Consider the following 21,655-nt stretch of genomic DNA (forward strand, 5'->3'; position numbering starts at 1 on the left):
AATATTAAAGAAACAGTAATCAAATGGTCCCAATATATAGGTAGAGAACGTCAATTAGAAAATTGGGAGAAGTTGTTTTTTAGTTACAGTGGACGGACTCACAATTAAGGTGTGTCTTATAACATAGGCCATTCTGATGGGTTATTTTTAAAAGTCACCTAAAGTAACAATTGCAGTTGTTTTTAATAAGAAGAAAGTAAAGAGCTACTTAAATAAAATTAAATTGTAAAGTACAGTGGACCCTTCCTATCAGCAGGGGCTTGATACCGCCACCCTCCACAGGTGGGGAAAAACACAGACATATTATTCAATGGGTGGCAAAATGCGTGTGTCTCTAGCAGCACATCCGCATACATGTATCGCCATTGAATGATATGGGCCATGGTGAACTCCAGATGCTTTAGTCCATGGATTGCTATGAAAATAGTGTGTGAAAATACACATACTAAAAAAAACCAAAATATTTTAATTCATATACTATGTTGAGTGTGTGTGCAACATCCAAATGTAGATGTAAAGCAGGGGTAGGCAACCTGTTTGAGCCAGGGGCCGGGTTGCTGTCCCTCAGACAACTGGGGAGCCGAAGCCAAAAAATAAATAATTAAATAATTTTTAAAGAAATTAAATATATAAATAAAGCAGGACAAATGTAGGATGAAATTTTCAAATGGTGGACACTTTTTTTAAAAAAAATGGAGGACATGCGGAAAAGTTTGCTGATTTTTTTAAAAATGTTAATATAAATGCATGTTTCTGAGGCTTCTACAGACAATTGCCCGCAAAAGGCCCCGGCGGCAATCGAAGGCAGGACCGGGCTGGGGCCGGTCCCAAGGCCTCGCTGGGCCGCATCCGGCCCGCGGGCCGCAGATTGCCTACCCCTGATGTAAAGGGACACAAGGATAAAAAGTTTGAGAACCATTGGTCTTACCCGTTTAAGTGAAAGAAGAATCTACACCAGATATGGGGCAACTCTAAGCATACCGAGAAAGTCCTCCATTTGACTCACAAGTTTTATTTGCTGATATCCCTAATCAATGATCAGAAGTAAAAAGAACTATTTAGAGCCTTGGAAGCTGTTATATGGATTTTATATCTTTATTCATTTTGATCCATTAATACTTGTACAGAAGACACAAATGTACCAAATTTGCTACATTTCTATACATTTCTATACAATAAACCATTTATGTAGCCAGTCTGATGTTCTTGTCTTTATTACTTCCTGTCTTCCTGACTTTTAATGCTACTGTTTCTACAAATAAAACTGCAATCTTGTTAATAAGTATATGCAACCTCTAAAACCCTTGCCTCTGAAACAAATCCCTCTGAAGTTTACCAATACCTTATATAAAATAAATGAAAAAAACAGAGTGGATCTAAATTGCTTTCTCCCTGGATTGCATAAAAATATCGTATTCTCCATATGTTCTACAAATCCAAAAAAACCTTGTGTTAATTTAAATTACAGTGGTACCTCGGGATACGAAATACCCAGGTTACGAAATTTTCGGGATACGAAAAAATCCCATTGGAAATCATTGTTCCGGGTTACGAATGTTTTTTCGGGTTACGAAGAAAATTTTTGGTGCTTTTTTCGGCTTTTTCGCACGGAATCGCGGCTTTTCCCCATTAGCGCCTATGGCAATTCGGCTTACGAAGGCTTTTCGGGTTACGAAAGCGGCCGCGGAATGAATTACTTTCGTAACCCGAGGCACCACTGTATTTACTTTTCCTGGTTTCCTATTTCCTTGCTTCCTTTATATAGCAATATATAAATATATATGTATACTTAAGATTTCTTTGTGTAGTTAACTAACTTTTTCCACCAGGTTATCTTCAAGACCCCATCTGTTTTTCAGAAACAACATTAACTGTCCCCATTCTTTTTCCAAGTTTTCTTTCCTCTTACCCTCTAGCTTACATGATAATAAATCCAGTTGCCTAATCTCATACAGTTTGCGTAGCCATTCTTCTATTTGTAATTTATGACTCTCTTTCCAATGCTTAGCAATAATCAGTCTAGCCATGGTAATCATATACAACATAATTTTCCATATTCTTTTTTCTTCTTCCTGGTTCAAAAAAGAGGTCATGTTCAATAAATAAATCTCCGGTCTTTTTTTGTATTTTACTCCAAAAACCTGTTGTATAATCTCATGCACGCCATTCCAAAATAATCTCACCTTTTCACATTTCCACCACATGTGGATCAGTGTTCCCTTTTGATTTTTACAATTCCAACATACATCATTTTTGAGTTTTAACATCTTTTTCAGCCTAGCCGGTGTATAGTACCATCTGGTACTGATCTTTATCAAATTTTCCTTCAAATCTAAGCACCTGGTGAAGGCATTTGTTTTCTTCCATGAATTTACCCACGCTTCCAATGGGATTTCCCTTCCCAGATCTTTTGCCCAGTCGATCATAAATTGCTTCACTGGTTCCCTCTCTAATTCTCTCTCCCTTAATAGATTATAATACTTCGTAATTTTCTTATCCTCATTTTCCAGCAGTAATTTATCTAATTCCATTATATTTGTTTCAATTCCAACAGTCCTTACATCTTCTTTAAATCTTCTAGATATCTGTAAATAACTGTACCAATTTAAATCTTTACCTTCTTTCAATAATTCTTCTCTCGATTTGATACAAATCTCCTGTCTTTTTTCTTTCTTTATTAAATCTGAATATCTTAACCAACTTTTCTGTCTATCCCAACTATATGCAAACGCCTCCTGAGTTGACACCCATCCCGGTATTTTAAAATAAATTTTTTGTTTAATTTTACTCCACGTTTCAATTAATGCCCTCCGTATCGGATTATTATAAAAATCCTGATGTATTTTGTCTTTTTTATACCACATGTAACCGTGCCAACCGAACCGCAAGTTGGCACCTTCCAAATTTAAAGTTTTCTTATCACTTAATCTAACCCAATCCTCCAACCATGTCATGTTACATGCTAGTCTATATAGCTTAATGTCTGGCATTGCACAGCCTCCATTTTCCTTTTTCTCCTTTAAATATGTCCATTTAATTCTTGCTTTCCCCCCTTTCCAAATAAATTTTTTAAATTCTTTATTCCATTGTTCTAATATATCATTATTAATTATAATTGGCAAATTTGCAAATAAAAATAAAAGTTTAGGCAAAACGGACATCTTTATAACATTTATCCTACCCAATATGGATAAATTTAATTTTGACCATCTTCCCAAATCCTTTTTTATATTATTCCAAGTGATCTTATAATTGTTGTCATATAAGTTCATGTTATTATTTGAAATGTTTATTCCCAGATATTTTATTTTACACTGTATCTCACATCCTGTTTTCCCCTTCAAAATTTCTTTTTCACCCCCATTCATATTCTTGGTTATTATTATCGATTTCCCTTTATTTATTTTAAAACCGGACAGCTTTCCAAATAAATTTAGTTCTGCCATCAAAGTTTCAATACTTTCCAATGGATTTTCCAAAATTAGAACTAAATCATCTGCATAAGCTTGGACTTTAAGCTCTTCCCCTTTTATTCTTATTCCTTTAATTTTTGAGTTCCGTCTTATATTATTTAGTACGTATTCTAAAATTAATATAAACAATAATGGGGATAAAGGACACCCCTGCCTAGTACCTCTTTTTATACTGAATTCCCTTGTCCACTCCCCATTAATTATCAGCTGCCCGGTTTGGTTTTTATATATTTCTTCCACATTTCTGACAAATTTCTCCCCCATGTCCATTTCTTTAAACAAATCGAACATAAACTTCCAGCTAACGCTGTCAAATGCCTTTTCCGCATCCACAAATAACAACGCCGCCTTTTTATCATTATGGGTATTATAGTAGTCTATAATATTTATTATATTTCTGATGTTATTTTTAATTTTCCTTCCCGGTAGAAAACCATTTTGGTCTTTCTTAATTATTTCATCCAGGATACCTTTAAGTCTATTTGCCATAATAGCTGCAAAGATTTTGTAATCGTTATTCATTAATGAAATTGGTCGGTAATTGTTTATTAACATCTCATCCTTTCCCTCCTTTGGAATTAAAGATACCAATGTCCTCCCCCAGGAGTCAGGCTTTCCCTCCTCTGAAACCCGATTAAATACCTCTTTCATTGGCGCCCGTAATTCAGATTCAAAGATTTTATAATATTTTGCAGTTAAGCCATCCACTCCTGGGGCTTTCGCATTTCTAAGTTTGGCTATAGCTTCCTTTATCTCTTCTACAGATATTTCTTCGTTAAGTTTCTTTTTGTGCTCCAGACTTAATTTTAATTCATTACGGTTTAACAATTTCCTCATTTGCTCTCCTTCAAATAGGCTTCCTTTTTCCTCAGATAAGTTTTGAAAATATGTCACAAACGAGTTTCTTATTTTATTAGCTTCCGTTATAATCTTCTCATTTAGTTTAATTTTTGTTATGATCTTTTTCCCTTTTTCTTTCCTCAGTCTAATGGCCATCCACTTACTAATTTTATTTGCATTCTCAAAATAATCCTGTTTTAATTTTTCAAGGTTCATAGCTACCTCTCTCATTACCCTTGCCTCTAATTGCCCCTTTAGTAATCTTATTTCATTTTCCAATTTTTTACTTCTCTTTACTAGTTGTTCTTGTTCTTTTCTCCTAAGTTCCGACCTAATCCACTCTTCTCTTTGTCTTTCTTCCCTTCTAATTTGCGCTGTTCTTTGTATTAATAAACCTCTTATATATGCTTTACTAGCATCCCATACTACCTTCCATTTGGTTCCTTTTCCAGTTTTCTTCAAAAAAAAGGGCTATTTCCTTTCTAATCTTATTAACAAAATCCTCATCCTCTAATATCTCCTCATTCATTCTCCATCCTTTATTCAGATTTCTATAAATATTTAACTCAAGCTCGATCATATTATGGTCGGAAAACACTCTTGGCCATATTTCCATGTTCTTACCCTTGTTTATTATTTGTTTAGAAAGCATTATTAAGTCTATTCTAGAATGGGACTTATGCCCTTCCGAATAGAAGGTATAGCCTTTCCTTTCCCCATTTTGGTGTGTCCACATATCTATCAAATCAAATTCATCTATTAAATTAAAGAAGCTCACAGGGAGTTTCCCTTGAAAGCTTTGGACTTTCCTCTTTTGAGATTCCCTATCTTTAGCCGGGTTCAATACCCCATTAAAATCTCCCATTAATATTAGATTGTCATTATCAAATTCTCTTAACTTCTCATTTAGCTTTTTGTAAAATTCCTCTTTCCTTTCCAGGGGTCCGTATACATTGCAAATCAAATATTTCACATTTTCCACTGTGATTTCTACACAAACCCATCTGCCGTCATTATCCTTTCCAATCAGTTTCGCCTCATATTTTTTGCTCACAAAAATAGCGACACCTCTCTTCCTCTTATTTATTGTTGCACAAAAGAGATTTCCAATTTTATTATTACGTAAGTATTTTTCATCCCCATCCTTCATCTTTATTTCCTGTAAGCAGAGGACATCGAAATTTCTTTTCTCCAAATATTTCATTACCTGCCTTCTCTTCTTTTCTTGACTGATCCCCCTCACATTCCATGAAATTAATTTGAAACCCATCTTTCTTCTGTAACCTTATCTTAACTTAACTAAACAGAAATTTCCTATAAGATTAATTATTCTCCTATCCGATTCCTCCTGTTGCCCCTTCCTCTTGTCTGCCACCACCTGCGTCCCCTGTCTCCTGACTGCCTTTCTTCCTACTAACCCTTTCCGGGTGATTTTCCGTACTCTGCTTATCTATATTTTCTTCGTCTCTTTTATCCTTACTCTCTCTCTCCTGTCCTTCTCTGTCCTTTTCCTCTTGTTCCCTACTTTCTCTATTCAGTTTTTCATAAAATTTCTTAGCTTGTTCTACAGAATTTATCCTATATCTTTTCTGCCGGTAGTTAAAGATTATCCCCTCTATTTTGTCCCATCTGTACAGTATATTATTCCTCTGCAGTAATACTGTTAAAAACTTATATTCTTGTCTTTTCCTAATAACCTGTATGGGCAGGTCCTTATATAATTCAATGATCCTGTCTTCAACAATTAACTTTTTCTCATAGTTTGTTTGCAGGATCAGTTCCCTTATTCTGGAACTGGTGAAAGAAACAGTAATGTCTCTATCTAATTTTCTCTCTCTTGCCACTTTGGAGCTAACCCTGAAGATTCTGTCCACCTGCGCCTCCAAAAGGTCTTCCTCTAAATCAATGTATTTTGCCAAAATTGGAATGACTTTGTCATATATCTTCTCATCCTCTTCTTCTTTTAGGCCCCTGATCTTGATAGCTCTTTCCCTATAACGAATTTCTTGCAATAACCCATTTTGCTGTTCTCTTAACTGGGCCCTTTCCAATTCCTCCGTTCGTCTTTCTAAGTTTTCGGTCCTCTCCACAACTTCCTCAATTTCTAGCTTGACTCCCGAAATTTCCTTAGTTAAATTATCTATTTTCCTCCCTAGGCCATCCAACTCTTTTTGGACATCCTCCCTTATTTTCTGCATATCCCCTCTTAATTCATTCCTATTCTCCTTTAATTCATCCCGGATCTCTTTTTTGAAATTTTTTTTAAATTCTCTCAGTTCCTGCAGAATTATAGAACTAATATCTGATTGTCCCACTGAACCACGTCTCGCCGTCATGCTTCTGGTTTGCATCAACTCCCACCTAACCAGCTATCTTCAACTTGTTTTCACAATATATTAATTATAATCTATTACAAGACCACAATTATCATCCAGTTCTATTATTACATAAACTTTGTTTGATTACTATTTCTACTGTCACTCCTATTCACTTATAATACATCAGTCAATGATTTATCTCTTGCTACAATATAAAATAAATTCCCCAGTCCTATCCAATCTGATACTCAAAGCAGGCTAAGCACTTCTTCACAGCTGTGGGTATTTTTCCAAAGTCCGGAGCCCTCTGGCTGAGGTAAAGAAAAAAGGGAAAAAGGGGGGAAAAAAAAGTCAAGCCTCCCAACTGCAATTATTCTTGTAAAAGTCTCTGTTATCCTTTCTCCGCTCTGCTGTTGCCTCCCACAGCTGTTAGAGTTCTGAATGCCTTCGTGGATCTCAGCTGTTTTCAGTTCCAAATTCAACACAAATCTACTGCAACAATTCTCTTCACAAATCTTGTAGCGAAAAAAAAAAAGGAAATATTTAAATGCCTTTAAGCTCTTATTAAATTTTTCCAAAACTTTTCCTCCTTCCAACCTTTGCCTTTTTTAATTCCAATGTTGCCTTCTAGATCCCCTCTCACTCATGTCCATTCAGGAACCGCCATGCATCCAGGTGGGGCATCCACAAGGAACAAACGGAGTTTTTTATCCACACTGCTTAATTAATTGTCAGCTCCTTCGAGGAAAAAGATGAAAAGAAATGCAAGTTTTATAGCCCCCAATAATGGGTCTTCAACAAACAAAACTCCAATGTTATTGTTTCCTAAAAGTTACGGACATCCAGGCTTTAAACCTTTGGTGCCTCCTGTCTCCAAAGCGGGCGTCTCTAACCAAAAGTAAGATGCACAATTAGCTTTTTAGTTTCAAGGTTTTCTTTTCTTAAATTCCTTTCGTATGGAGAAGTCTCTCAGAAGCCTCTCTCCGCATAAAAAGTCACTCAATTCCCTCTCCAGCCTCTGTCAGTTTGAGTTTACCGCGTTAGCTGGTTCCTCACGGAAACAAACAGCAGCAACGAATGCCTTCTGACTCCACTCCTCACTCCTCTTTGGTTTCCCCCTCCGGGTCCTCCTTCAAGAAGCGAGGTCTAGAGCCTCCAACAGGCCTCGTACCCCGGGTTTTCCCCAACTCGGGGTATCCCCAGAATTAACAGGCTTACTGCTGTTGAGAAAAAAAACGCGGCGCGGAGCCTCCGTCTCGCACCGCCAAGCGCCTCCGCGGCTAAACCGGAAGTCCACCTGACCGGAAGCTGTTATATGGCAGTAACCTGTGCTTTGCAGCCCAAGGAGTTCTTGCACTAAGCTCTGCTTTGCAGTCTGAGAAGCTGTAAACTGTGTGGCCTTTCATATAAAGGGACGCACTACCCGGACACGGTGGGAAAATGTGGTACAGTGTCTCATTTTATGTACAATGCCAGGATATCACTCACTCACTCACACATACACACACACACACACACACACACACACACCATGAAAGTACATTGAAAGCACTGGGTGTTGTAACCTGGCCTCTGAATGAGCTCTTCTTACCTACCTGTCTCTCTGACTTGACTGGTAATTAGAATTGTGTTTATTCTATCCAAATATGGCGTTCAGCATTGACAATGGAAGACTGGAAGCATCCACATTTCCGAGAGCAGATCCTTTTTAAAAAGCCAGCTCCCATTTGACTGCAGCTTCAAAGGCTCCTGCTGCTCAAAGCAGCTAGAGACCTTTGGTGTTATCTTTTCATCCTTCTTTTTCTCCTTCTCCTCAGGTTCCATCATTAGCTGAGTTGTCTCATTTTCAAATGTCAAATATTGCTAAAAGTTAGTCTTTTAGCAGGTTTTGGCCATATTTCAGTTCATTTTCTTTTTTTGTCCCAGCTGGATTATTGTGACAATCTTTTACTTCTTCTTGCCTCGCCCCACTTTGAAGCTTTTGTTTCTTTTCTGCTGTCTGCTGCTGATCAGCTGGGTATTTTCTACATATAAATATAATAATGCTTCATTGCTGTTCACTGGACGCCCTTTTTCACTTTGTATTCAGTTAAACATTCTGTTAATTACTTCTAAATGTATTCTTTCCCTTCCTCCTGCTGGTCTTATATGTCTGATTTCTCCAGTCTCCTCCTTGAACTCTGCACACTTCTTTCTCAGTTGCTTATTAAACTCCATCTTTCTTCCTCTGAGAGCCAGCATGGTATAGTGGTCTGAGTGCTGGAGTAGGACACTGGGAGACCAAGGTTCAAATCCCCACTCAGCCATGGAAACCCATTGGCTGACCTTGGGCAAGTCACACTCTCTCAGCCTCAGAGGAAGGCAAGGGCAAACCCCCTCGGAACACATCTTGCCAAGAAAAGCCCATGATAGGTTTGCTTTAGGTTTGCCATTAGTCAGAAATGGCTTCAAGGCACCCAACAATAACAACCTCTTCCTCTGTTTTGTAACATTGTGCTTTTTCTTCTTACTGCTCTTTCTCAACTCTTTACCTATTGATATAAATTTAATACCTCTTGGCTTATTATCTCTCCTCCAGGTTTAAAAGTTGTATGTTGAGACGAGACCACCTCTTTTTACATGTTTTGTACAGAACCTATGTTTTCCAGCCCCTTCATATATTGTAGCAGCAGGACACTTATGTACCATGTACATACTGTATTACTGGAGGAAGGCTGATAAGTTGCTCCCTATAGAACACATGCTTTCCATGCAAGGAGTTGCAGGCTTCCATCTGTGGCATCACCAAAAAAACAGTTAGAAGGGTGGCTGAGAAAGAAGTCCAAAGTGTAAGACAGCTGTTGCCACAGAGCTTGGAACAGTTAGTTTTGGGAACTACAGCTCCCAAAATCCCACAGAAAGCCTGGCCACTGCTCTGATTAATAAGGAGACACATCATGTTCACATACTAAGTATGTTCAACAAGAGAGGAAACAACCAATATATGTGGTATACTTTGTATTGGCCATTCAATCTTTTTTTAAAAATATGGAAAAGAGTACTACAACTAGGTGTCTTCAGCCAACAGATATTTATTAAAACCTCCCATGGAGTGAGCAAGGAGGCTCACCCCAAAATAGTGAGGGAAAGCACTGCCTGTTCTACCTAAAATTTATCCATGCCTGTGACTTAAAGAAACATAATAATTTAAGTGAACTGGAGGAGATACACACCCCAATTGTTCCTTGTAGATTTTACCCTGAAACTCCAAAATTCCTTTCTATGCCTCCCGCAAGGCCTGAAAACACTTGCCCTTATCATACATGAGACTGGAATGCCAATCCAGAGCCAATCCGAAGTGAAGGGGAAGCAGAGTCAATCCGAATCCAAGGCAATTTATGTGATGATTATCACACATGAAGAATGAAATTGTGGCGATTCCTGAGTCAAAGCGGAGCGAGTGCACATTAAATTATGACACCGGCAGGGACGTAGCCAAGGGGGGGGATCTTGGGGTTCGGACCCCCCCTTCCATTAGAAAAATGAATGGTGTGTGCTGCTGCACTGCCCCATTATAATGATGGCACTTAGTCTGGACCCCCCCTTTTAAAATCCTGGCTACGTCCCTGACACCGGTACATACCATGCTGATTCAACTATTCGAACTGGGACCCTCGCGCACACTCAGTGGAGGTCTGAACGCATCATGAACCTTTGCACTTCCGGGGTAAAGAAGGGGGCAACTTCCCGGTTCCAGTTTCATGTGAATGCTAGCCTCACGTGAATGATAGGGAATGTCACCTATCCCTACATGCCCTCTGCTTCATCCGAATGTATCACCGGCAAAATTATTGTTATTATTATAATTATTTTGCAGTGAAAGTATTTTTATTAATAATAATATTTCCTTAATAATAATAATACATTTCTTTCATTGCAAAATAATCAGTGTAGAAGCTGCAGGTTTACTTGGAAGTAAATCCTTTGGATCTGAAGGAGACCCATTTTGGAGGAGTGCAGAAATGATCTGGTTTCTCTTATTCTCCATGCTCCCTAAAATATCACCTCCAGGAATCCAATCCACTCTCCTTCCCTTTGTAACAGTTGCCTTCTCTTAAGTTGCATCCACACTGGGGAAATAATCCGGTTTGACTCCACTTAAACTATCCTGGCTCAGTGCTATGGTATTCTGGGAGTTGGAGTTTGTTGCTCCCTCCCAGCCTTTGATGGCCACCTCCGTTGCTCCCATCTCTCCCCCCAGCCTCCTGTTTCATTCCTTTCATCCCTGTCAGCTACATCCAAACGTGCCCTCCGTTCTTGAAGGAGCACCAGAAGTAAATGGGACAAAATTTCAGTGCAGCATCATGGGAAATGTGGGACCTTGGAGGTTTGGTGTGTGTGTGTACCAGGACGGAAGCAAAGGTGCATTCTACACCAGACCAATTCAGATTAAAATCGAAGTGAGATTGGAAACAATTTTTGTGAATTTGCTTGTTACCGAATTCACAAAAATCAGGAGTCACTTTGGATTGACTGTGGATCCGCCTTGGAACGACCCCCTATCACATAAAATAATACATCACGTTTAACGTGAATTCGCAAGGTTGGACCTGCAGTGGCTTCAGATCAGAGCTGCAAAACCCTCCATGTGATAAGGGCCAGAACTGACACCATCTGGGCTTATGTCATACAGGAGCTACACAATACCTTCCAAAGTTTCTTTTATATTCATAGAAACCACAAAAACAGAGATGGATCTGTTTTTATAAAAAAATTTAAAAATCCTATTAGCACCCTTAAGAACACTCCTGTTAGATTAGCTCTAGATCCATCTAGTCTACTGTTTCCAAAAATTCTACTGTATCTAAAATATGGAAACTTGCAATGTATGTGAAGGGAAAAGCCTTTCCTGTTGCCTTGTTCTGTTGATGCAAACGTGAGCGCACAGAGTAAACTCGGAAGCTTGTGTGAAGATAAACAACTGCAAGCTGCTGGAGAATGCCAGGAAAACAGCTGCTAGATGAATGCACGCCGAAGCCTGGCTTATCTCCAAAGAGGCACTTCATTTATTTGTTGCAAAGACACACGCCAGAACAATTACCAACACCATCCACCAACTACAAACCCCAACAAACTGTACAAACGGATATCTTGGCTTATATACACATTTGCCATGTGGCCACCTTGCCCAGCCCCTTTCTGTACAAGTTCCTGTGCATCTCGGAATATCTTCCCCCTTGCAAAGATGACACAGTATATTTACATCTTGCTACGTGCTCTCTGGCACACATGGTGATCTTGGACAACACCTGCTGGTTTGAGTTCCAACTGCAGCCAATTCCAGGCTTCTGCAAAGTAAATGACCATTTCCAAGTTTGTTACACCTGAACATTTTCATATACTTCTATACATTAACACATTCAGCATCTTACATAATGTTTATGTAAGGAGGAAGAAGTATAGGCCATGCCACAAAGCTCCCAGCACAATATATACAGCCCCTTTCTTCCAGCATGAAACTTTCCAGATGGGCTGAACTACAAATCCCAAAATGCCCATCCAGTGTGTCTGTTGGTCATTCTATGGCACATAAGCCACCAAATTGCAGAGACATCCAGACTTACCAAGATTACACACACCTTTCCTAGTTCAAGAACTAAAATTAATTCATAGTGTAGACTATAAACCAGCACCAGGTTAGGGACATTTTTAATTCAGCAGTGATGAGAGAATAAGGTAGTGTCAAAAGTGTGAACATATCAGAAATTACTTGGCCTTCCCATAGCTGAGAACACATGACAAAGATCAACTCATACTGATATTGTTAGATGATATGTTGATGCAACATTGAAATGAATTAGCAAGAGTTTTGTTTCCATCCTCATGTCTTTTCTAGCTCTGGGGATTCCAGCCAGGCTAAATGTTAGTTTAACATAGTATTTTGCTGATTTAATTAAGTCTTTGGAAACCATGGGCAGTGCATTAGTGACACGAATACCAAAATAGGGAGGATATGACTGCCATAACTCTTGGCAGCTGAGACCAAAAGGAACATACTGTCTCAATAATGAAAAAGTGGTCTGCTGTCTTAATTAGATCATTTATAACAGCCATGACCATTAAGGATAGAGTACTGGTACGTGACCTGAATAGATGAAAGGTTGCATTCAGCCTTTTAACTATACTTAGTATGCATATCTCTTCACACTTTACATTGTTAGGTATACAGCAAAGGTGTTTTCAGTGTTGTGTGCCTTATAAAAATGTTTAGAACAGGTGTGAGTAAGTTAACTATGAAAGCTCAACCCTATGTGAGTTCACACTAGGCAATGTTGTTTATGAACATGCTATATATGTAGCAGTGGTGTCACCGGGGGGGGGGGGGGGGGGGGGGTGTGTACCACACCAGGTGACACAATAGGGGGTGGCACCTGGTTGGGCCCCCCATCCCTGCCCCTCCTTGTCACAGTTTGGTTTTCCTTGGGAGAACTGAGCCAGAGCAAGAAGCAGGGCTGAGCATGCATATGCCCCCACACCTCCTCGCTGTGGCAAAAAGGCACAGGGGACACATGCATGCTTGGGCCAGCTCCTTCCCATGGCTTGGCTCTCTCAAGGAAAACCAAGCCACAGCGGGGGATGTGCATGCACTAGGCTTGATTGAGACTGGCCCCATTTCCTTGTAGAAGCCCCACACCTTCTGGTTCTGACTGGACAAATGTTCCAATGTTAACTGACTTTCAGCATCTAGGACCTGCTTTATATACTCAAAGGAAGACTGAAGCAAAGCCTCAAGTTTGCCCACGAAACCCCCTTCCCTGCCAATCAGACAGTTTCCAGTTGGCTGGCTTTCCCACTACCTTGCCAGAGCCTGTAAATCATATGGGCTCCTGGAAAAAGTTCAGTATGCCAAAGGATGGCACAAAAGAACCACAAAGAAGGTCCCAGGTAAGTCAGGGACTCTTGTCACCTCACCTCAATACAGTGGTACCTCGGGATACGAATTACCCAGGTTACGAAATTTTCGGGATACGAAAAAATCTAATAGAAAATAATTGTTCCGGGTTACGAATGTTTTTTCGGGTTACGAAAAAACTTCGGCGCTATTTTAAACGGAACCGCGGCTTTTCCCCATTAGCGCCTATGGCATTTCGGCTTACGAAGGCTTTTCGGGTTACGAAAGCAGCCGCGGAACGAATTAATTTCATAACCCGAGGCCCCACTGTACCTACAAAAGGGCATGGTCCAATACCCCAACTCCTCCATTTAAGTCCATTTACGTCCACATTCCTATTAACTATACAAATAAATTAAAGTTACCAGCAGATCACAACATTAGTAAAGTTGCCCCTATTAAAATATGTAACTTGTTTATGTCCCTGTTCTTAGGAAACAGGGATAATTACATATAAAAAACACCTCTGAGTATTACTTGCCTAAGAAAATCTCATTAAGTTCATGGGGTCATCATAAGTCAGAAGGTGACTTAAAGGCACCTATACTCATATACATACAGAGCATATACATGCTGGCCTGAAAGGCAGGCTGGGAGGTGGATTCGGGGCGTAGCATCTCCACAACGCATGCTCCAGCTATGTCCCCAGGATGCTATGATTCCACACACCACACCATACGGCATGTGGCATAAGTTGCTCTTCCAGCACTATGTCTGCATGATGCAGCACTGAAGGAGCACTATATAGCTGTGGCGCCACAGCTATTGCGCTCTTTCCAGGGTGCAAAAAGGAGCCACGTTTTGTGGCTCCTTTTCGCGTCCTGGAAAGGCCAGATCGGGGTGGTTTCCATAGCCCCACAGTTATTTATAACTAGCTACTTTCAAATTCTGGGCAAGGATACAGATATGATAAGCAGAACCTACGCTGAAGCAATTCTGTGACTGCTTCATAGCACAATAAATTAAGAATGCTGGAAACTGTCTTATACCAAATTAGACTATTGGTCCCTCTCATTCAAAGCTGTCTACATTAACAGGTAGCAACTGCTCAAGATTTCAGACTGAGATCTTTTCCTAGTCCAGTGTGAATATATTGAGGACTGAACCAGAGAGCTGTTGCATTTGCATCTCTGCCACTGAGCTATGATCTTCCCCACTGATCCACCCATCCCAAGCACACCATTATCATCAAACTGTAAACTGCAAGACAGGACTGCAGTGAACAGGCTGTAATAAAGTGAAAGCTAAGGGACCTGGAGCAACTCCCACCTCCTCCTGCGGCTTGGATGTTGTGTATGTTGGCTAGGTTAAGAGGCAGAATATCAACCCACTTCCTAATTCAATAATTATAATTGTGGTATAATGAGCTCTACTAAGGCACTATAGCATGCACATGTTATAGTAGTTGAAGGATTTTGGCTACATTAACAAAAATTATGGTCATTCCTACACACAAGAGGTACTTCAAAAGTCCTCATGGGAATTCTTTGGCACATGACTCAATAAGCTCCATGTATCGTGGAAGTGGGAGGGATTTTGCTCTTTTACACTTAGAAAAAAGAGTGTTGAGATCAAATAGGACTTAATGTTGCTATCATTTCTCACTCTGCCTGTGCTTCTATCAGCAGCCTCAATACAGAAGTAGATGGCATTGCTAGTATTAGCCCATTGAGGATCCCCATCCATCCTGCAGAAGGCTGCTTGCCTACTCCTTCTGTGTTCTGCCCTTGGAGCTATTCAAAAGGAAATAATAATAATAATAATAATAATAATAATAATAATAATAATAATAATAATAATAATCCCCTTTTCCCAGAGGAATCAAGGCGGATTACAGCAAAAACTAAAATAAATACAAATAACAATAAAATCATATTTCAAAATCACAATATACATGATGTAGGGAAAATCATGTCCCTAGCCTAATATCCATCGCTGCTGGCAGGTGATATTATGAGGACGAGTGAGAGGGGACTCCACTAAATAAAGCAGTCCATATCGTAACAATGATATGCCACTGCCTCCCTTCACTACTGCCATGTCACTGGTGCCTCTCTCACAGGCAAGCCTCCTCTCAAACAGCTGAGCTGGAGTGATGTTCCTGGGCTCAAAGGTCTGTGAGCTGGCTTTTAAAGGTGCCTCTCTCACAGGCAAGCCTCCCCTCAAACAGCTGGGCTAGAGTGAGGCTTGCTGTCAACAGTCATTAACTAGAGATAGCAGAGATTCCCTTTCCTGGCTTTGCTCCTCTTCCTCTCACCCAACGGAGATGAGATTACGCTGATAACAAAGCTGGAGATGGTTTTTCCAACCTCTCCTATTGCAAAGTGCAGCCATCATTGATGTCTTCTACAGCCTTATGTGAAAAGACAGTGCAAGCTAGAACATATTCTCAAATCCTCTATAATGGGTGAAAAGTTCCATGGCACTTTCCAAGGCACAGAGGAAACTTTGCACAGTCCTACCTATGTCTGAAAGCCACTGTAATGCACAAAAAACTGGCAGCATTGTCACATGAAGTATTAAGGAGCATTTGGGTCAACCACCAGGTGGTGCCTAATATTAACTTGCAAGGCATTGACGGATTGGGCATGAAGGGTGGCATCCAAAATTGTGGAAGGAAACTTCCAGTCACACAGGATGAACTTCCCCTTCTTCCTTCTGCCTCCCTCCCTTTAATCCCCACGAGACTGAACAGCCGAGACACACATGTCAAATCCTTGTGTGCCATTGCTACTGTTGACACTGGGAAGGAAACAGCTAAGGGATCCTTTTGCTTGTCTGTAGCAGAAAGCACTGAGATACACACAGACAAGGGCATCTTTGCCACTGAGGGGGGCTGTAGGGAGGTCAACTGCAAAGCCTTAAAGGCCACTCTGAACCATCAGGTTTCTTGCAGCCTATTCATCTATTTACAACAAGGCTTAAAAGAGCCCCCACAATTTCCATGGTTTGCAGGAAACAGCTACCATGTTGCTTAGCAATGCTGAGCACTGGAAGCACAAGAATTGCCTTTTTGTTTGTTCCCTGGTGCAATTAGAGAGATGGGGACTTTGCTAAGGGCATGACGTATTCCAGGCAGAGCTGCCATGGAGATTGTCTCCTGGCAGGTAACCTCTGGCCAGGCAAGTTGAGCACAAGCTGACAAGACTACATGGCTTCAGTGGGAGGGCCTTTACACCCTCTCACAAATGTTTTTTTGAGGATTTCCCTATTCATAGCCATCTGCATGCTCTCTCACCAGGTGTAGCAGTATTATTTAGCATATACGTAAGTACATATGTCCCGAAGAGCTCAGAGGGAGAAGGAGTACATTTAAAAAGTTGTGTTTTTTTTAAACAGCCCTCAAAAGCCGGGTGAAAAAAATCCAAAATAAAACCACCTACACATTCATATAAATGCTATGTCAAGCTACATACAATAACATACAATAATCTAGAAACGTGTCTCAAAACACATTACTATTATCAGGTATGCAAGAGTTTAATCATGCTCCACTTGACTGGAATCTGAAATTGTAGCCCCTGGAGGAATAATAAGTAATCTTTCCTTATCTTTCCCCTAACAACCCACCATTTCAGTAAAGGTTCACATTTTTGAAACATTTCAGTGAAACAAAAATTCCCCTCCTCCCCCAAGTTAACAAAATCAATACAATTTATGGCAATTATTTTCTTTTCTATGCTACCTAAACATTAAAAAAATCCTCCTCCTCCTCCTTTGTTAACATAGTCAACCCCCTATTATTTATTTAAGTGGTTATGTATAGTATTTTCTCATTTACTTCCACTATTACAAATCTGATATATTAGAATAGTGTTATTACTGTCACTTTTTCAATGTCTTTCATTATAATAACTGTCTGAAATTATTTTCATCATTCAACCAAGTTTATGCATTCGTCCCACATAATAATAAGGAACTTGGTTAAATGAGTGCCAATCTCTAGCAGAGCCAAAAGTCACAATCTACACACAAGGGATGTATCAGAGTCCTAAAGAAACACAAAGTTTAAAAAAGGAGTGTGCTAAGGATAAGAAATCCAGAAACAAGATGGAGCATACTATCTGAGCATGAAATTATGTGTGCCAAAATGGAAAGGAGTATCCTAGGAAAGGCTAGAGCTAGGATCCTGAACAGGAATATTTTACTTACATTACAGGATTCCATTGCAGGTGCCAACTGTATATATGATGTATTCCTTTTCCTGACTACTGAACTGGCTGACTGTGCTGTATCCAAAGCCTTCCAAATTACTGTGATCTGAACACAAACCAATCAAGTCTGGAAAATATTTGGCATTTTGTTTTAGGAACTTCTTTATACTTACAGCACAATGTAAGGAATGGCAAGATCCTGTGAATGGAATTTTTGCGTCATACTGAAGATCGCCAATGTTTGTTATGGACAGAGGAGAACAAGTAGGGCAACAAGACCAAGATTTGCAGTGCCTGCGAAAGGTTTCTCTCTATACTTCACTGCTTAGGGTTTCTGAAAGATTTTAGTGTGAGACAAGGGGTTGGCCTTCCATGACCTTCTTCCTCCTTCCAGTATAATTACTGGAATTTACAAAGTGTGATTCCATTCATGATACAAGGAGGTAAAAAATGAAATCAAATGGGAATGTAAGAAGCTTCTCTGACACCACATTTATCATAATCCATGTTCCTCTCTGCTGTCTGCACTAAGAGGCAGAGAATCTCCAAAGCCCCACAGAGCTATCTTAGATGAAGTAACTGCAGCCATAATTCAGTAGAAGCAGTAATGAAAAGCAAAGTCAGCTAGCACTCCCCATGGACAGTTTTTAAACAGTCAACTGTTAGTTAAATTTGGGAAGGGTAAGAAGGTTGGTTTCCCAAGACAGGCTGTTCCATAGAGCCAGGTTATCTATTGAGCAAATCCCACTCTAGCCCCCACCAGTCACATAGCTTGGAAACATTAGTTTTTGGAATACCATTGCCATAATCCTCTATCCGCAATGAGCACTGGCCATACTGGCTAGGAGATTCTAAGAGTAGGAGATGAAAAATTAACTTTTCCTAACTCTGACCAGTTTCACTTGTGGAAAAGAGAGAAGCAAGAGAACTGTTTTCCCTGTCAAGCTCAGAAGAGTGAACAGAAGATGCTGTGAATCCAGCCCCATACTTACTCCCACTCCTTCCGCCTTGCCTGAGGTGTGCTCTGCATCTTATGTGCTTCATGTGCTTTAATGATATCTCGCTGTTCAATCAGGCCCCCTCGCCGGCGCTTGATGACTTCAGGACTCACAGGGATGAGCTGGCTCTGCCCCACATCGAATGTGCTGCTGCCATCCAAACCCAAACTGGATTCCCTGTCCTGTGAGCGCAGCTCATAGAGGGCATCAAAACTGGCAGTCCGTGAGACGAGGGCATCACTTAAGGTCTCTGGGTCAAGCAAAGTGCAAGATTGAGTGGACTGCATCAGCCCAAGCCGGTGTTTCCGCCATGCCTCTTCTTCTGGCAGGGCCAGCATGCACCGCTGGGAGTCACTGTCCAGCTCGGTGGCTCCCCCAGCAGGGAAAGAGCCTGCCTCGGAGAGCACGCGGGGGCTGAGGGAACACGTGCTGAGGCTGAGCATCATGGACTCTCCTGCAGAACATCACTCTGGAGAGGGAAAAGGAGGGGGGGGGAAAAAGTTAGCAACAGGGTTCCATCTAGAACCAGTTTTAAGCAGTGGCAGATTCAGGTTGTGCTCAGAGGTGAAAAATGTGCTTGTTATATCCACCTAAACATACAGCATAACAGATTAGGCAGTAAGAGTTGAGACTGACCAGTGAATTTACTACAATGACTCATTATCTTACACCTATCTTAACCCTCCTGTGGCATCATATCAATTTAGCTCATCTACAGGCCCAGGTACACCCATCCCTCATCCATAATTCATTGATGATGTGTCTACTTGGCCCATTTAAAGTCCCAAACTATATCCCTTCAACTAGGGCTGGGAAAGGGCCTTTTCCCTTTCCTAACTCTGTCAGTCATGGCAAACAGAACTGAGCTACTGCACCAAGGGTCTCACTCAATAGAAAGCAGTATCCGATGCTGCTGGTCCTATGACCCTACAGATTACTGCATATCACCTGTACTCCTCATGTCATGGAGCTCTGCTTTCTGCGAAGTCATATATTCAAACAAAGTACCCTCAGTAGTTCTCCTTAAGCTGGATGAGGTGTGGCACAGAAGTGGAGAATTCTCTCACCCTGCTTTGGACTTCCTTGGAAGTTCTGTGCAGCATGAGAACAGCAGAGCTATGAAGACAGTGGAGCTTTTGGTGGCAAATGTGGGCCTTTGTTTCATCCTCACAGACTGGATCTTTGTCTCACCATCCCTTGACTATTTCAAGGAACAAATGAATCTTCCTGTGCAGTGTCCTTCCTGCATTCAACCATCCCTAAGTGTTTTGGATTATTTTTCTGCATAAGAAGACATAACTTCTTTTTCATAAAAAGCATGTTTTCAACATTGAAAACTTTTTTCTTTGTGCACTCCCTGCTCCATGTATCCTTTTGTTCAGAAAAACCTATAGAATGCGGGAAGAAGTGAAAGTTACTAGTCTATTTTCCTTACCAGTTGGGTTCCCCAACAGTTTAGAACCCTATTTTAGTGATGAAGCATGTAATAAAATATTAATCTCTCTCACACACACACATGTAACACCCCCTTTTGTCTACCAAATGCATGCATTTAACAAAGGAGGCTGTATCCCAGAAAGGTTTATAATGCATTAAAAAATGTCCCTTAAGATACCATAGGATTTTTGAATCTGGGAAGCAGCCCCACACAGAGATATCTTCACTAACAATAATTTTCTTAAAGAAAAAATCTCCAGGTGTGCAGAGTACCATCTAACTTTAAGAAACACAAAACTTAACGGAACAGGCCCCAGAATGACCTACCTGTAGGGAAGTGACACAAGCACCCAAGTGCTTCTGCCCTCAATACAATAAACTGGTAGTATATACTGCTAAAAGGCCTCCTGGATAGTACGGGACATGATACTTGCAGCAAGAAAATAATTTGGCTATCTTATTTTTAGCCAGATTGAAAACAACTGTCTTTAAGAGCATGTTATCAGATGCTGTATTGTTCGTGACTTGTCAGTGACTTGACAGTGCAACCTAGCCAGAACAAAACAAAGCCAAGGTAGACGTTAGATGGCATTGGCATAGGGGGAAAGGGGATAGTCTCCAGGGGGTGGTAATAATTCCAATGTGGATAATGGGGAGAAGGAAGGTGAGAGAAAGAAGCCTGGAAGAAGAGATGTGCCATTCATTTCCCTGAAGGAACTCCTATATAGACAAAAAATCCTATGCTGAGGTGAGTTCTTGGCATTGCCCCCCAGAGAGAAGTGATCAGGATCTCAAGAACTTGGAGAGTAGCTGCTGGACCAAGTTAGCATCTGTTGAGCCACAAATTTAACCACTGAACAATGGGATTTAATGATAAGAACATAAAAACCAAAGCCTATCTAGTCTGGCATTCTGTTCCCAAAGCAGAAAACCAGATGCACCCACAAGCAAGATATGAGTGCAACAGTACTTCTTCCTCTGCAACCCCAGACTGATATACTTATAACCTCTGATAATGAGGAGCAGAGTTGGAAAACTTATTACCATTATCACCATCACCACCAGCATCATAGTGCCCTCCGGCAGCATGTCCATTCTAAACTCTCTAGTGGAAGCAATCTATTTTCATCATGACTGACTGGTGGCAATTGGTAGCCTTGTCCTGTATGGATTTGTCTAAGCCCCCTCTAAAGCCATCAAAATTAGCTGCCATCACAACTCCTTGACAGTTGGCCTGTGGAATCCCTCAGGGTTCAGTCTCGTTCGCTATGCTGTTTAAAAACTACATGAAACCTCTGGGAGAGGTTGTCCAGAGTGTCACCAATAAGCTGGTGGTTGTTGGTGTTGTGTCATTTCTGATTTATGGCAACCCTATCATGGGGTTTTCTTAGCAAGATTTGTTCAGAGGACTTTGCCATTGTCTTCCCCTGAGGCTGAGAGCATGTGAGTTGCCCAAGATCACCCAGTGGACTTCATGGCCGAGAGGGGAATCAAACCCTAGTCT

At 40.6% G+C, this 21,655-nt stretch overlaps 1 protein-coding gene across 1 annotated transcript in view; it reads right to left on the reverse strand.

Moving 5' to 3' along the window:
- The window catches only part of CACNA1E (calcium voltage-gated channel subunit alpha1 E), a 378,294-nt gene extending 359,442 nt beyond the window's left edge, over positions 1 to 18,852 (reverse strand). Inside the window, 1 exon segment of the mRNA XM_042461588.1 lies at positions 18,709 to 18,852. Coding sequence (XP_042317522.1) covers positions 18,709 to 18,746 — 38 coding nt within the window. The 5' untranslated portion in view covers positions 18,747 to 18,852.
- Positions 18,853 to 21,655: the final 2,803 nt, after the last annotated feature.

Source organism: Sceloporus undulatus, chromosome 4 (assembly GCF_019175285.1).
Source record: "Sceloporus undulatus isolate JIND9_A2432 ecotype Alabama chromosome 4, SceUnd_v1.1, whole genome shotgun sequence".
Lineage (NCBI taxonomy): Eukaryota > Metazoa > Chordata > Lepidosauria > Squamata > Phrynosomatidae > Sceloporus > Sceloporus undulatus.